General features: G+C 37.1%; 1 protein-coding gene across 5 annotated transcripts in view; it reads right to left on the bottom strand.

Annotated features, from left to right (window-relative positions):
* TENM1 (teneurin transmembrane protein 1) overlaps positions 1–17459 on the bottom strand; it is a 234956-nt gene that overhangs the window by 48412 nt on the left and 169085 nt on the right. For 4 of the 5 annotated variants that reach the window (XM_058847817.1, XM_058847819.1, XM_058847820.1 and 1 more), the window contains 4 exons: positions 15275–15418; positions 10419–10668; positions 9536–9556; positions 5915–6147 (listed from right to left, as the gene is read on the bottom strand). In XM_058847817.1, coding sequence (XP_058703800.1) covers positions 5915–6147; positions 9536–9556; positions 10419–10668; positions 15275–15418 — 648 coding nt within the window. The remainder of the gene's footprint in view (positions 1–5914; positions 6148–9535; positions 9557–10418; positions 10669–15274; positions 15419–17459) is intronic. The other variant, XM_058847822.1, reaches the window with a different exon arrangement.

Genomic DNA, 17459 nt, shown 5'->3' with positions numbered 1-17459 from the left:
ACAGTAGTTTTTATGAAGATCTATCTCCAGTGGATTTACATGCAAACATTTTGGAACAATATTTGTAACACTCAGAAGTCTTTTAATCAGTACCATTTTAATTCTGTTAACTAACATTAAAAATTAACTGCTGGTAATGCTGTCAAATGTAGTGACTAAACATTATTACTAGAAGTATGCACAAAGTTTTCCTTTTTATAACTGTTTTCTTCATAAAATAATAATTAGTACAGAGGCTGGGTACATCCATGATAAACACAGAAGGATGACTATAACCTCTCCTGTTACTTGTTATCCAGAGCAGTTTTGGTTAAGGAGTTATTTCCCTTGACAGCTCTGCCTTAGTGCACATACATATACCATTATAAAAGCAAATAGCACTCAGAAAGCAACTGATTGCTTTTTGTGTAGTTATCATAGGTATAAATTCAAAATACATATGTCATTCAGTCTAGAAATTTTGGCATTTCAGGAGTTAAACTTATAGTCCTAAAAATATGGATTAAATGTAATATAGTAAATTCCCTAAAATATTTTCTTTTTTACCCGATATCATATCCCACACTTGCATCCTAAGAGAAGCTTTTTTTGGGAACAAATCCTTTTCAAACATGCCGATAAAGAGCAGCTAGAACTACATGTTGCCCCCTTCTAGAAATTCTACTTTGTACTTTTTGCTCAGCTAAAAACTTACAAATGAGCATTCTATATTGCAAACTTCTCATTAAACTTCTGAAGAATTTTTAAAACAACATCTACAACTACCAGTGAGGATGGATAAAAGAGAATGCCACCTTCTGCTGAAGAACAACTGTATTTAGAAGGAACTTGAGATTCTCATAAAACTTTTAATAGGAAGAAGTGAATCAAATTGGTTAATTACCATTTTATGGTGCTAAAAGGGCAAATTACATGCCATCCATTTCTAAACTTCTAAATGTCTTCAGTGCTTTTAATTAAAGCTGCCATCTAGGAACTAAAGCAATTTTATGCAATTAGTTATTTATAGGTTACCATAATACACCACTCAAAATATGATTCAAATGATTTGCAGTCTGTTGCCTTGTGATCTTTGTCATCTTTACTTCCTTACTGTCTCAGCACTAGCTGCAAAATATTCAGTAGTTCTTTGTCAGCTGGAACATGACTTCAGCACTTGAGTGCTGCTCTCTTTAGAGGCAGATCAGTAGACTTGGAGCAGTGTTTTTAGCTACTAACTGTGAATGAAAATGTTCAGCTTCCAGCCTGAGACATGATGACTGGGGTCATCCTGCTGACATGAGTGAATAGAAAAGCAAATGGTTTATGAGTTCAGATGAATGTCGGATGAAATTTAGGAAAAACCTGCTGTCCAAAAAGTTTACAACATTCTACAATTTTCCCATACTTTGGAAATCACAGGTAGCTAAGGCTACTGAAGAGAAAAATAACACATGAAGTTATATATTTTTTGCTGATTTTATGATGCATATATAACAATGAATTGAGACTGCAAATTACTTTGGCATGTCTGTTTCTAACTTTATATATTGCTAATGAAAAATCTCAGCCCGTTCTTTTTTGAATTCTATGGGAAGGTTAAAAGGGTCTTGGAATTTACAGAATAGCAAAGATTGCTGGAAAAATAGCATTAATCATTACCAAATGTGTCTGTTGTCACAAAAGGCTATAATAAGAATTCGGTTGTGCATCCTACTGAAAATAAAAGGAATCTTTTAGCTGAACAGGAGCAGTCCTAAAAATGGGCTACTGCCATTTGGAAAGTGTAAAGGTTTAGTCTGAGCAGCTGTTACAACTTTATTTACTCTAGAATGTATTGCTGAGGATGAGGAGCTACAAGACTGATTATTTCAGGATGCAAGCTACTAGGACGAACACATCTCCAAACCATGATTTTTTAAAGTAGTATTTCCTTAGTAAAGTAACTGCAAGCAAAACAGATAAAACTATACTGCTGAACCTATTTTTACATTATGCTTTCATTTGTGTTTCTATCTCATGGCCATTGGTCTGAGCGAAAAAGTTCTTTGCTACAGCTGTGGATAAAGTACTTCTGTGCATGGGACTTAGAACTTACTCCAACCTTCTCTATTTCCCTGGTGCTTCAAGGTCACTGCATCTTCAGTGAGGTCACTGCACTGCATCCAAATACTCTGTACTCGGTGTGCAGTCAAATTTCTCGAGGCTCTGACATGACTTGCACAGACAGTGTGTGCACCTAGTTTGAGATGCTGGTCTGGACCCAGGAATGAAAAAACTGCAGGAATGAAAGACACTGCAGGACCTTAAATGTTTTCATCTTTAGATTTAGTCCTTGGGTTTAGAAAAGGTGTAAATATCTTCTGATGTTTAGGGTGGCATCACTGGAGGGACCTACTGTTTTCACAGAAGTTACACAGCCTGCATTTCCAGCAGAGCTGTCCTGTCTGAATGCTGGTCACAGACACAAGGTAATGGAAATCAGATGTTGATCAGACACTTTTCTTACCCTACTGCCTGGGAGACACTGGAGCTCAGCAAAATGTGGTAATTTGATTGTCTCAAACTCTCACTGCCTCTGTCAATTATACTTAGAAAGTCAAATCTATTTGCAGGTCTAAAGCCCACTGACTTCTGAAGGGCAGGGTAGGTAAGTATTTAATGGTGTTGATTCAAGTATTGGCTTTGCAGGGCTAAGTACAAGTCCCAAGTATTTCCACTCATTTTAGTGCTTCTTACTGCTCCAATACTTGATGACTAATCTAGTTAAAAACAGAACATGATCTTCAACTACTTTGTCATAAGTACTAAGCAGATTGTTTAAAAGATAGTGCTGATGATAGATGTGCCATAAATAATTTTTATTTAAAAAATCTCCAAACCCACCAAACAGAATTCCCCACCCCAAAATTAAAATCTCTTGTAAATCTTAGTAAAGTTCAAGTGATTGGAATTCAGTCAATGATTAATATTTTGTGTAGTTACTTCTTCATTTTCAATATCTTCTTGTGTAATAAATGTGTTCAGCTTGTCACAGATCTTATTTTATGTCCCCACCTTGTATCATTTCACATTCTGCTTAAGTACTTGGTCATCTATTACATGACTCATTAGTCTGAGATCTCTGCAGAATTAAAGAAAGTTGCAGTAAAAATAATATATTGAAGTTCAAATTTCAACTACATCAGCCATGCATGTTTAAAAGCATCTTTCAAAGTCAGCTCAACATACAATACTCTAAGATTAATATTCACTAAGCCCCATCTCTAGTCTTTCACAGAGAATTGGGAACAGACTGAACAAAGCTACATGTGTTTGCTAACTGTAAAATGAAAGTTGTGGAAAGATGAAATCAGAATTGATTAGTGCCACTTCATGATATTTTCCTGTCTAGCATTTAATTCCTGGTCACTAGGCAAAGACAGTCTTGCCAAATAAAGATAATGAGAAATAAACATTCATGAGAGACTTAAAAAATTACAAAACAAACTAGGACTCTCCCTGCATGTTCAAAGAAGAAGAAAAATGGGTATGAGTTCAGAAAAGTTAAAGCATTATTCAAAGCAACTTTCATCCAGAAAAGTAAGAAAGAGAATTTGAATTTCCACCTATTAACATACCTTTGAGGATGTTACCAAACAGGATTAAGCTTCACAAGTGTTACACAGTAAGAATTTCGTACCAATTTTGCAAATGGCTAAACAGATAAGCCCTTATTCAGTTACAAGCAGCTAGTAGCAAAAATTAGAGTCCAGCTCTTAAGATATAGCTAACCAAGGTCAGACAAGCACTAAATGGACTAAATATTATCTTTCTATCAAGTAAGGGGGAAATTTATTTTTATAATGGGAAAAAGGAATACTCAGGACAAAAACAAGTAGGCAAGCAAAGTAAAAAATCCTAATAATATACCTGTATCAGCTTAAAAAATAAATACAAATTATTCATTGAATAATGCAATTGATTATATTTAATCATAACTTGCCAATTATTCTGTCTTTGCCTGGGCCCTCCTGTTACACTGTAAAAATCTCAGAGGTATGAAACCAGAAACAATTGTTTTACTTCTGTGGTCAAATGCTATATAACACTGTGTGTCTGGGTGTCCAAGGATTTTTAAACATGGTTAAGAAGTTTTTGTCAAAATTTCCTGCTTCCTAGAGAAAATAGTTTTCTTTATACTGTTTGAATGTTATTTCAACAGAAATATGACATCTTCCGTCTTGACAAGTATTTCAAGAACAAGCAAAATAGGTGATCCAAAAGAATCTCTAAAACTGTATTAAGGTATGGGAGACATCTCTGTTTCTTAAAAAAAATATTTGGGTACCAGACAAACACTTCCTTCTACTTTCCAGGGTTATTCAACCTCTTAGAGTTCAGGGGAAAAAAAGGACCCGTAGCTACTAGGCTGTTAGGATGCTGCATTGATTACACTGCTAGGGACCACGAGCTGATGCTGCATTTTGTTAGGCTCCATACAAAAAGGGCATGTGGCAGTCCAGACTTCCTCAAGATTAAAATGAAAAATATAACAAACTGGATCATTTCAAGCTGGTGTTATTTAGAGGAGACACATAAACCTAAAGCACCCTTTAATCATGGCCTGAATTTGCCAATAGAAGAGTCATTGCTGACAATTTCTTTTTAGTAATTGCTGGCTGTGCAAAAAATCCTCATCTTCATCCTTTATTCCTCATCATTTCTTTATGACTAGAACCTTCTATTAAAGAAGTAAGTATGAATATCTTTAAAGTAAACAGTATACCACATTTTCATCAACATATTTCCCTACTAAGAAAGTAAGATGGAACAACGGATTGTATTGTAATTTGATATAATCAATTGTAATCAGAAATAAAACATTGATCACTTTCACAGAATCACACTTTCCTGATAAAGGAACTGAAAACCTTTGTTCTCTAGTATTTTTAGAAGCGATTCATTACATTAATTAGCTGCCTGAAGATTAACATTTATTTGTACTTACCTCACACTTACCTTCTATCATTAAAGACATGCTAAAGTCACTCTATAATTACAACGTGTCTCTTGCTAAATCTTAAACCAGGATTATTTGCTTGTCTTAGAGGTATTTCTGCCTGGATATACATTCTAATTTCCTACTGATGTACAGCCTTCCTTTATTAGCTCACGAAAAATAATCAAACCCCTTCCTCCGAGCGAGCCGTGAGCAGGCACAGGGGAAGCAGAGCACAGCCCACGCAGGGCTCTGCCTTGGGAGCTGCTGAGTACCCTTTGTTCCAGGGATTGCAGTGGGAGCTGAAGGTGATCAGCTGCTTTAGAGCACCAAATCCAGAGACTTTATCACAGTTCTAGTGCACACTGCAAGGGGATTAATTGTGGCTTTGGTGGGGATTCAAGGCTTCACATGCATTTTGCCTGTGACAATACTGGATGTACTCTGACAGGGATGTGCAGCAGGGAGATGCTCATCTTTTGCAAAGTGTGTTAATAAGAAAGGACAAACTAGATTTCTGAAAAAACTCGATTTTGCTGGCTGATTTGAACAGCCCTGACTTGATGTGTATGAGTAAGCTCCGTTAACATTACAACACTCACCTGATGCATAAAATCTAAAAAATGGACTTTGAAACCATATAATTTGCTTAAGAGTTACATATAATTAAACGTTGCCACCTTGCAATTGAAAGGTAATGAAAGAGGAGTGTTGTCATACAGGGAAGAGTAATCAGAGGACTCAAGCTGGAGCCTGCTGCCCATGCTGGTCTCTCATAAAGGACTGGTTGTACTGCAGACATGAGTAAGCCTCATGAAGTGATCTGGCTTGATAGTTGGTTAAATCATTGCCACAGACACATTTTTGTACATCCAGTTACATCTGAGTTCCTAAATAATGAAAGGAAATAACAGGTGACCAACACCAAGTACTCCAGATACGGTCTTTTCTTACCTCTTGGGCTGTTGAGAGAGGCCTCGGATGCCTTTCCACCATCCCCACAGTGACTTTGGTCAAAAGGAAGGCACTGATCACCTGTTCCTGCCACCACGTCTGCATTTTTGGCCAGATCCTTTGTTTCAGTGAGGGATTTTGCTTTGTAGACTTTTCTGGTGTTGGTATCTGATAAGTAAAGGGATTCTGATACTGGATCAACGGCCAAGTAATATTTATGTGCAGGACTTGTACTAAAACAGAAGAGAAGAGCATCAGAGTCAACTTATTTATCCTTTTACCTCTCTGTGGCAGCATAACAATTGTACTCTACTTATCTGAAGACATCAGCTCAGTGATCTGAAGAGGACAGAGTCGTGAGAGCAGCTCAAAACACCACCAGTGTCCTGCTATGGAGCTCAACCACTGAGTTAGGGAGTTGGGGCAGAGACTGGTACTGGGGCAGTACGTCTGCCCATCAGTACCAAAGCTCTCAGGACAAAGCTAACTGGAGTGACTTCAGTTTAGTTATAATTATTACTATCAAAAGCAAGATAATTTTTCTATATCTGATAGGTCCTAGTACTCTTGACACCAAAAACAAATCTATGAGTTGCAGCAAAGTGAATCACAGGCTGTTCTAGATGGGCACAAATACCTACTCTTGGTTATTTTTATCTAAACCTTCTAAACCTTAGGAAATATGAAGGTGTGAAATATGGTGCCTTTATTCATGCTGACTCTCTTGTCAGGAGCAAGGCAGAAGGCCAAGTACTGTCAGTGCAACTAGCATGAATTAATGCACCATTATTCATGCACTGTCACTGCCTTATTGAGATTATAAAATATTATTTAAAAAAATATTTACATATGCTAAATTAAATGGTGAGGATCATAAATTCTAATCTGAAAACTGGGCTGCATCTTATTATCCAGTAAGACTTTTAGTTTCTTTTTCAGTGCAAAGTTAATTTCCAGTTTGAAGAGATTTTTTAAGCACATGGCACACCATGCTAGAGTCCTGAGCCTGCTGAGCCTGCAGTGGGGGCTAACTAAAAATCCAGATAGAGATCCTTTAAATCACACAGTTGGTTACTGAAATGGTGAGAGAGAAGCAAAGGCTGAGAGTTTAGGTGCTCAGACACTATTTTTAACAACTACCATGTTCCTCTAAGGGGGAGGAGGAGATTTCTGACAAGTGTCTGGGCTCTATATGCCCAGTTAGATAAAAAATATTGTAAAAAATACCTCCCCTTCTTACTTTTCTTAAGAGATATTTCATTAATATTGGTACAATTAACTAACACTTAAGACTGCTGCAACAAAGTTGTGAAGTGAGTTTCTCCTCTCACCTAGGCCAGCTCTATTTGTGGTGGTTTGACAACCTTCAGTGATATTCCCAGAGCTGGGGAACAGATGTGAAATCCAGTCCTGGGAACCACAGGGAAGTGGTATGATGAAAGATGAGTAAGAGGATGAGCTAAAAGCAATTAATGCCAGAGTATCACCACTATAAAATTTGTTTGTTGAAAATATCAAGAAATCATTTTTGCTCTCTGGATTGAGGTCAGGAGTAACTGGCCAGCCAAATGATGACTTTTAAATAAAACATTTCTATGAAAAAAGTTGCAAGGAGAATTCTTTATTTTAAATAAACATGTTGTTCAGTATGCAGAAACTACGGAGAACCAGGGGTCACTCTATATTCTCCTTGTAGACACATTTTCTGTCATCCTTGTCATTGCATTTAATAGACCAGCTGTTAGAAAACTTTTCATGTTTATGCTTAAAGCCTTGCATACTAAAATGCTTAAAGAGTACTAGTAAAAAAATGGAACACAATTAAAAAAACTTACTATTTCTGCAGAAGATTGTAATCAGACATTAATCCGAGTTGATTTAAATTAGCTTTTTGAAAACTATATGAAATAGACTAGATTTTAAAATTAATCTTTTCAGTACTATTCTGTACTAAATTTTTCTTTGTATTTTTCTCAAAGTTTAGTTCCCATTTTTACCAGTTAAACAGCTTTGCTATAGCTTATTAAAACTATGATGATGAGAAAAACAAATAGGATAAGGTGTTAGTAAACAGTCAAAAATAAGATCAGTGGCTTTTTCTGTTTACTGGTTGCCAAACTCTCCCTTTTTACACAGTATTGTCATTTTTATGTGGTAAAAAGAACTCTTTTGGAGGCTAAAAGTTGTGTAGAGGAGCTGGATTTTGAAGCCTTTTCCTACCTGGACTGTCTGGAGCCATCTTTTACCTGCTGCTTCTTTGAGCATTCATTCTATAAATTTCCACCACGACTATGACCTTTAAAGCCTCAAGAGAAGGGCACACAGTGGGATTGTTGACTACTCTCATATCACCTTAAAGACTACATTAACTGATTTCCTCTAATTTTCTACAAAATTCATTTGGACAGAATAGTGGCAGATATATTACTATTGAAAATAATAGGGCTGGGGTACTTGAATATTGCCATAATTAATGAAGGTTGAAGCTCATCTCAAGAAACTAGTACTAGGGAACAGGTATTAAAAAGAAAAAATCTACTTTCAAAAGAAACCTCTAAGTGTAAAAGCTGTTTTATGTTTTGAATTCATTATAGAGAAATTTAGTTTAAAAAGATACTGGTCAGTTTAAAGCAAGTGGAAACAACCCTTCCGTTAGAAAATGGAACCTTGCACTTACCAACTAGACATTATTCTTCCTTTTTAAGTTTTAATTGTAAAATATATGAGATGTGACATAATCTGGTAAATAATTTATAATATTCAATAGCAGTCCTGTGACTAAAGTGAGCAATTCCAGCCCATACCCTCATGCTGTAAACACAGTTCAGTCCACATTCTGCCCCCTACTATGCCATGAAGTTACTGTCTTATCTTGTACTAGTGCCAGTTTATTTATCTCATTTAAGTACTGGAACACTAAGAAGTTTATTTCTAAGGAGACAGAGTGCCTTGCTGTCTCTCTCTAGCATGCAACATCACTTCTGCAGCTGGATTGTTGGAGCCAATTCCCTCAGCGTCTGTCACAGAAGCCTAATGTGCAATGTTCATTCCTTTAAAGAAATCTAAATTGCAATGCTAAAATGCCAGCTGGAAAGGGGAAAAGTCACTTGCTTTGTCTTTAACAGGAGCAGCAAGAAATGAGCTTTGACACAGCATCTTCAGTTCTGGGCTCTGCCATGCACTCTATAACTGGCAGGTTTTAAAGCCCATGGTATCCTGGAACCTCTAAAGCACTAAAGTACAATGTGTTTCTGTAGCCTTTTAAACTGTATTTTTGTAAAACTACTGTTTCCTTGGATGGCTATATCTGTGATCAGTCAAACACCATGTGAAACAGGTATGACAGCTATGAAATGTACACTGTGTTCAGGTTTTAAACTCTCCATCTCTTCTTGGTGATCCGCAAACTGATTTTTAGAGGGAGACTTTACTCCTTCAACGGGAACAAATCTGTAAACTTTCTGTACTATAAGAAAAGGTGAATTGGATTAACATTTGTATTTATTACCATTTATATTTATTAAATTCAGAGTGTTTCTCTATATCCAGACTTCTAAAAGGACTTTTGTAAGACTGTCTCCTCAAACGTGGTTCACATACCAGTTATTACATTTTACTTACCTGTGTCTTGTGTCTCTATTCCTGGAAAGGCAGATTAGTTGAGGTTTAGAAGGAAAGAAAAAGAAATGTTAGTCCTCAACATAACTGTGCTCTTTACCTGACTGCTCATAGACCTGTATCCCACTAATTAAAAACATTGTTTATCCTCTTACTTGGTATTTCTTTCTCTCGAACTATTTCCTTTGCAATGTCCACACACTGCCAAGTTAATTCTGAACAATCAGCACACAGAATAATCACCAGCAATGTTAGCTAGATGGATGTTGAATAAGAGAAATTTCATGTATTAATGTCCAAAATCTTTCCTGCCTTCCCCTGTGTCCCTCAAAGGGAATGGGAAGTTGGGGTGGTAATAACAGGAGAGTCAGGACAGCCCAGGCTCAGCCTCTCACACATCTGTGATGCCCCTGTCTGCTTAAACTGAGCCACATCCTCTGCTGCATGAGGAACAGTGTAATAGTATTAACTGGTAAATATGGTAAGTCTATAGGCCTAGTGTTGTGACTTGACATGATTCTCTGCATGTTTGCTGTGGAATTATGCAGCTTTTTTCAAAAATATGCATCATAGTATATTCTACTTTTGGAGAAAATGCATGGAAAACCTCACAGAAAGAAAAATCAGCTTTATTAATTCTGCAATTTGCAGAAGTTCATTATACAAGGCCTGTTCTAAAGGCCACTTAAAACATCCTGTTAAACTGATGACTATAAGTAAGGTTTCTGGGAAGTTGGTTTGACAGCTGATGACAAACGTGACCACAGAGTAACCACATGCGGGTTTTTCATCAAGTCCCAAGGGATAAAAGCTCACCCTAGTTTTCACAGGCATATCACAGCCAGGATTATGCACACTATTCAGAGAAAGCCAATTATTTTTTTACCTTAATTCTAATATGCCAATTGTATTTCCAGAGGGAAAGATACGTCTGACATAATTGAAGTCCCCAATATAGACACTTCCATCAGGCCCAGAAGCGAGTGCAACTGGGGCAAAGAGTTTGCTGTTGAGGGCAAGCCCATTGCAGTTGGAGCAAGAGACACTCCTCTGGTGTCCATTGCCCATCACAGTGGAGATGACTGGAGGCTGCTGGGAAATGAACATGTTTTCCCCATTTCCTTTGTGCACAATTCCTAAAGGAAGGGAAGGGAAGCAAACAGAGACAAAATAAGCAAATGTATGACATTTAAACTGTTCTGCAGTTTTGGATTACAAAATCCTCTAGAAAATCAGATTACCAAAATAGCAAAAACCATCTGATATTTTAGACTGATACAGGGTTCCACTAATCTTTTTCAATTTTGATCATCCCAAGTTCCACTGTCATGATTTTGTTCATCGGTGGCTAGCGGCTATTTTAAAGCCAACATCAGGAGGAGAACTCATCGTTGGCTAATGCTCTAACAAATTGACTGCTAATTGCAGTGCTATCTGATTTCTTGGGGATTACTGCTTTAATATTCATTTTATTCATAAATTTTTATTAGGTAGCAGAAGCATTTCTTAGGCAGTTTGAATATTTAATTAAAGGAGATTAATAGCAGGACCACTATGCATTTTTCACAAAAGAGCACCGCGTGGCAGTACAAAATCAATATTCAAATTCAACTGTGAGTACTTCACGGTGTATGAAAATGGTGCCAAGTGCAGCAAAACCAAGAGTCAAGGAGCAATTGTGAGGCACCAGCGAACATCTTCCCAGCAATAACAGCCCACCTTCTGCCATAAAGGCTGAAACAGTGTATTCTAGTAATGCTCTGCAGCATACCTTATACAAAGTCTCAACTAGGTTGGTGATACCAGAACTAGTACAAAGATGTATTTTCTCAAGTTGACAGCTACAGTGTTTATTTTAGGTAATAATGTGGTAATATATTTAAAAAGTATCTTTGAAATGACATATTATTGCAAGAATTTGGCTACTGCAAACAGAAGATAGGTACACTTTTAGATCCTAGTCCGAATTTTCTTATTTCCCTTGAAAGGGCCCAGTACTTCATCAGAAAATTGGCACTATTAAAGGAACAAACACAAGGGAATTTACTTTCTGGAGGACTCATGCTGGGAAATGAGAATATTCTAGACACTGCAGGAAGTACATGTTGAGACATGTCTGAGTTTTCCCAAAGTAGAGCAAATGTATTTATGTATTGACTCTATGAACTTTTGTTTAAAATGTTTTTTGTGACTTTCAGGTAAATGTGAAGATAAAATTCACCTTGGTAATTACTGAATGTTACCACAGCTATTTTGAAGGAATTATATTTTAAAGAAAATAAGTATTTATGAGCAATAGAGGACATAATGCATAGATTTGTCTGAATGATGTCTTAAAAAAAAAAGCATCCTGGAAATATGCCTGTAAAATAAATGGTAATATTCTCTCTTATGCAGTGGAGAAAAATACTGTGAAATGAAGATGCTGCCCTTTGTCTGAAATTACAATGTTAAGGTAATCTTTCAACATCCTCTTAAAATGCCAGTAAATAATTAGGGCTCTGGAGAATATGTTTTGCTGTCAATAAATATAAGTGTGTGCTTAATATCAGGCTTTCAAGCTGCTGCTTTAAATTTAGTTGATTAATGCTCTGTTGCACTGGGGTTGAAATTACCTTAAAGCATAAAGTCCCTCTAAAACTACTCCTCCTTGCCCCAGATAAATAAAAACGGAATCAGTGCACTTGCCCATCAGAAAAAAAAAATTAATTCAAATAACAACCTGAAAAATTGATTAATAGCACATTCATTTGTATTCATGAGATACAGGTGTCTTTAAAAGACCTCAGTGTAGGAACTAATATTTATGGTATCTGTTCTCTTCTTGATTATGAGAAATGCCCTGATGATCTTCCAAACTGACAAAAACCTTTGTACCAGAAAACATTAAACTCTAATCATGTCACAAATTAGACATGATCAAACCTCCAAACTTGTGAGGAAAAAAAGGTGGGAAAAGAGCAGTCGAGTGTAGTTGAGAACAGGATGTGAGCCTTTGTTAATCTAACAGACAGACTGATGCAAAACTGCATGCATTTAAAAAACCTGAGTTTTCAGTGACAGCCACATTGGAACAATGTTTGTTATTTCACATTAGTTCTGCTGCAATTGGGCATTTTTTTTTTTTCTTTTTGTAAATCCATCTGGCAGTAGAACACAGTTTTCACTTGCTAAGGTTTCTGCATGTCAATACATGTACCTCCACATTACTATGAATTGCAAGTCTGTAAAACTGCATCTATTTCTTGCTTCTCAGTTTATTTTGTAACCTCTCTAAAATGAGCAACCTTCATAGGGTGGGAAAGAAGAATATCTACCCTGGCTCTGAGCATGAGGAATGTCATGCACAGTAGCAGACCTGCTGGGTGACCAGGCTTAGCGGCTGAAGTTAGATATAAGCTCTTCAGGACTAGTAAATCAAGCAAAGTGCTTCTAGTTTTAGTTTGAAAATAAAATTGCAATTTGCAGTAGAGAATGTTATATTCCAATGATGTTTCTGTAGTTAATGCAGTGGCAGTGTTTCAAAATCATAAAACTTTTATCCTTCTAAAAAGAGCAGTTCTTCATACATACAGAGGAGATGCTTTAATTAAAAAGTGAAAAATCTTAATATATTCATACTCAAGAAGGCTACTCAGTGCTTTTCATATCAGTCATGGTGGCATGGAGATTAAGTCTGAAATACATAATTCTAGTTTGAATCATATTCTTATTCTTAATTAAAGCCCACTTTATATATCTGAAATAGAAGCGCAGTTCACTTGTTTCTAGGTAAGACCAGAAGCACACTTGTTATCTTTTTGGTTACCACTGTTCATTATTTTGTTTTGTTGCTTTAATATGAACCTACAGGCTGCTCTGGTAAGTGTGCACCAGCTTTGTTATAGTAATTGTTTTTCTGCCCTTAGCTGCTTTTCTAGTTGTACACGAGCCAGGTATGGGTGCTCAAAGCCTGAAACAGTCCTGAGGAACCCCTGACACATCCCTGAGCCTGGGCTTTGTCACCTCGCTGGAGATGCTCTGACATGCCAACTGCAAACAGAAGAGACCCTGGATTTCAAATCAGATGTGTCGATGCTCTCTCTTTCCCTCCTGTGTCTCTTCAAGTGATGGGTAGAGACGTTTGGCAGCTTTCCCTGACTTCAGCCATGATCATGGCCAGCAGAGCAGGAACACGTGAGGAAGAGGAGCAGGTGTGAGAAGCTGCACATTCCCCATCCATGCAGTGGGCACGGCACAGCCGATTTGAGAGGAGGTGGCTTGAGGCTGACAGGTCAGTGCCCTCTGGCATTCTGAGCCACACAGCTGAGATGGAGACAGGAAGCAATTTGTCACCACATACCTTGTGCTCAGGAGAGCAATGGTTTAGCCCTGCTTGGATTACAATTGTGTACTTTACAAAATCTCAGAACATGTTAGTGCCTATGGGGTGAACTGTAGTAGCAGCTACTGCAGCTATCAGGTAGTTGTATAAATAGGAGTTACTGCCAGCAATTTAGTCTTGAAATTAGCTATGCAAGTGGTAAATTGGCACTAAGGAGCAGACTATGAGACTCACAGTTGGGGCTCAGCTGACTGAGGTCAGATTTCTCTTTGTTAAATGTCAATAGCTGGCATTTAAAATGGACAATCTATACAAACAAATAAGACAGGGAATGAAAGAACTGCTGTTTAAAATGTCAAACTATTTTAAATCAAAACAGAAATCCAAATAATTTACAAACTAAATCTGACCTTTTGTATTTGGAATATTTATACTGTAGCTGCGCATTCAGCAACAGAACTTGTAAAATTTGAGAGCCATACATCTGTGCATGAATCTTCATCAACTGAAGTTTGCAGATGGAAATAGATTTTATTGGACTGACTCTCAGCTGGAGCAAATTGAGAGAACTTTACTGAATCCAATACTCTGTTGACTTCTAAGTATTAAAATCTGACCCCAAGTTTCTCTTCTGGGCAATGAGATATCTGTTTATTGGCAAAACCATATATAGTTACCATAATTTATCTACTAGTATTGTTTTAATAATTTAGTCCCACTACTTCCTGATCATAGAGATTCATGGAGGAAAAGAAACCTCCCCAGGTATAAAACTGGGAAAATGCAAAGGGGAAAAAATATTCAAGCCTCTATGCTTGAAGAATATTTCTGCCAGGTTAATGTTATGACACAGTTTTTTTATTAATGCTTCAAAATGTCTTGGATTGCTTGTACTGAGGAGTGACTTACTGTGCTTCTCCACAGAGTGGGCAGCCATAAAAGCTGCTGCACACCGGACTGGCAGTGTGGGTTTGGAAGTGATCATCATCACTGGTCTGTGATAACACAGGGCTTGTCTGCCTGGGGCTGTGTTGCTACAAAATGATGGCAGTCATAGGATGAATTAGGGGTGTAGACACTTCACTGAGAATGTAACACACTACAGGCTGACCCGAAATGTGGCACTTCTATACCAGCTGTGCAAGAATGAACCCAAATTAATTTGCCCTTTTCCCGTTTGAATGACCACAATGTGTTAGCGATCGCAAGAGTTGGTGATATTAACGTCTAAACCCCAGGAGTCAGAACATTAAAAATATTCTTTCAGATGGCATTTACAGTTCAGCTCTCAATAAATGAGGGTGCACATTCACAGAGGATTACACATTAGGAAGTGTAACACTTAAAATCTGAACAATTAATTCCTTTAAAATTTGTATTCTCCTTCAGCGTGGGCAGTAAATAAAGGAGCGACTTACCACTTTGTGGATTTAATACATGGTGTTTGTTTATAGACCAGCCACCCAGATTTGAAGCATCCATTTCAAAGCCTTGAAGGATTACGGTTCTCTTCTCCCACAGAATAAAATCAGGACATGTTTCATATTCATATCCCACTGACACTGCAAACAAATAATTAAACATCTCTCAGTCTACCTTTTTCTCTGTGAACTGCTAGGCAGTTTTTCATTCTAGGTTTTGATATTCATCTGTCAAGTAATGATGCCACTAATTTTCCTCTGCCTGATCGCTATTGTTGTATGGTATTCTTTGAAAAAAGGGTTTTAAGAGATTAGTATGTTATTACAGCTATAGTTACTACTGCTTCAAAGCAGAAGATTGTCTGTGGTATCAGTTATGGATTTAATAAGATTATAAATCTCTTCCAATGACTCCTGACTTGATTGTTTATTGCATTTTTTTCTAATTACCTGAATAACAACTTAAATAGAAAAGAATCCATGCTAAAACAAATTGGTTTTTATTTGTTTGCTGACTGTAAAAATTATAGTTAGGCAGAAACGGATTGACAAGCTGAACATTTCTAGAGTTACACATTTATCTCAATAGGCTTGCACATTACCAAAATATCTGATGACAAATCTTGAATTTCCCTAAGGATGGTGGGTTTTGGGAACTCAAATTAATTAAAAACCTTTTCCTTTAGTACTTCCATAAAACAAAACAAAACTTCAAAATTTTTGATATCTCTAATATACCAACCTTTCAAAAATTATTTATCTCTAAGTTTACTAGATTTCAGTGAAACTCATTCATAAGGGAAGAGTATTTTTTGACACCAAATTCCATAATGTGACCTAGGAAATATTGAAATAGTTCAACAATGTTTAAAAAAATATTTTAAGATACAAAATTAAAAAAAATTAAACATTTTTAATAGTTTCTTTCCACTTTTTCTATGTAACAACTTTAGATATATTTTACTTAAACCATACATAATTTAAATACCACCTAAATTCCATTATGATATACAATCAAAATATTTTGACCAGCTCTAATAGGGAATATTTGTAAGATAAATGTTTTATGGCAAACTGAAAGCTGTTCCTTACAGTAACAGCTCTAGAGCTGCTTCACCATTTTAGCAGAAAGAAGCTGCTTTTGCAGCTAAACTCTGACTTGTAAAAACCACATCTCCTTAAGCACTGTAAATACTGTATGTTTCAAACATTACAGGTTTCAGTTTGAGGGTCCAGCAGCCACTTTGTGCAATTCTTCTGTTACAGGAGCTCTTACAACCAACACCAGCAAAGCTTCTGGGTACCACCCTGAGCTGAGTGCCCAAGAAAGGGCACAGAATTTCCAGAACAGCCACATCCTGTGCTGGGATGAGTCAGAAGGGTTCAGTAACTGAGCACACTATTTTCTAGGTGTTAATGCAGAGAGAAGAAAAAAAGGCAGATTTTTCCTATGAAGCAACCTCAGATTTCCCACCTACACATTAACATCTTTCCTCCAGTCATGCGCTTAACGCGTTCAATCCTGGGTCAGCTGTGTGTGCCCTCTAACACAGCCCCTCAGCCTTGCTCAGTGACCTGTTAGGGACCCACAGGACAGGTATCAGATGCTGGGAGGGAGCGTGCTGAGAGCTGGGCAAGGGAGGCATAACAATTTACAGCACCTGGAATCCATGCTCATGGATCTGCTGGTGCATCTTTACCAAGGCTGGAGCTAACTCCGTAAAGCCTCAGTATTCCCTGCCTACAGGTGATGTTTCTGAGCTGCCAAATACTCTCCAGAGGTTATCATCCCCTTTCTTAGAAGTTCACTGTTTCCTGCTCTCACAGCTACTGTGCATAGATGTCTTTTTGTCCCCTCTCATCAACAAGAGACATATGGACACACACTCACTTTATGTGTGTCTACAACCAAGTTTCTATGCAAATTTACCCTTATTTATCAAAGACACCTATGCTCTGTGCTCCCAAAAGAAATATCTGTGTGATTTAAAGCAGGGTTTCTCAATCCATCTAACTGGAAGTCCTGGTGTTATACTCATGAAAACTTCCCATCAGTCATTTTGCATGCAAAATGATCAAGGCAAAGCATAATACTGGTATAATCGTATTTTGTTAGGTGCAGGTTTTGAGAAATGTAATTTTGTAAGTGAAATTAAAATCTGTCAGCTTACCCTCATTGTGG

The sequence above is a fragment of the Poecile atricapillus genome, chromosome 12 (genome assembly GCF_030490865.1).
Source record: "Poecile atricapillus isolate bPoeAtr1 chromosome 12, bPoeAtr1.hap1, whole genome shotgun sequence".
NCBI lineage: Eukaryota > Metazoa > Chordata > Aves > Passeriformes > Paridae > Poecile > Poecile atricapillus.
Note: the sequence above shows the minus strand (reverse complement) of the source record. Positions and strands in the feature narration are given on the sequence as shown.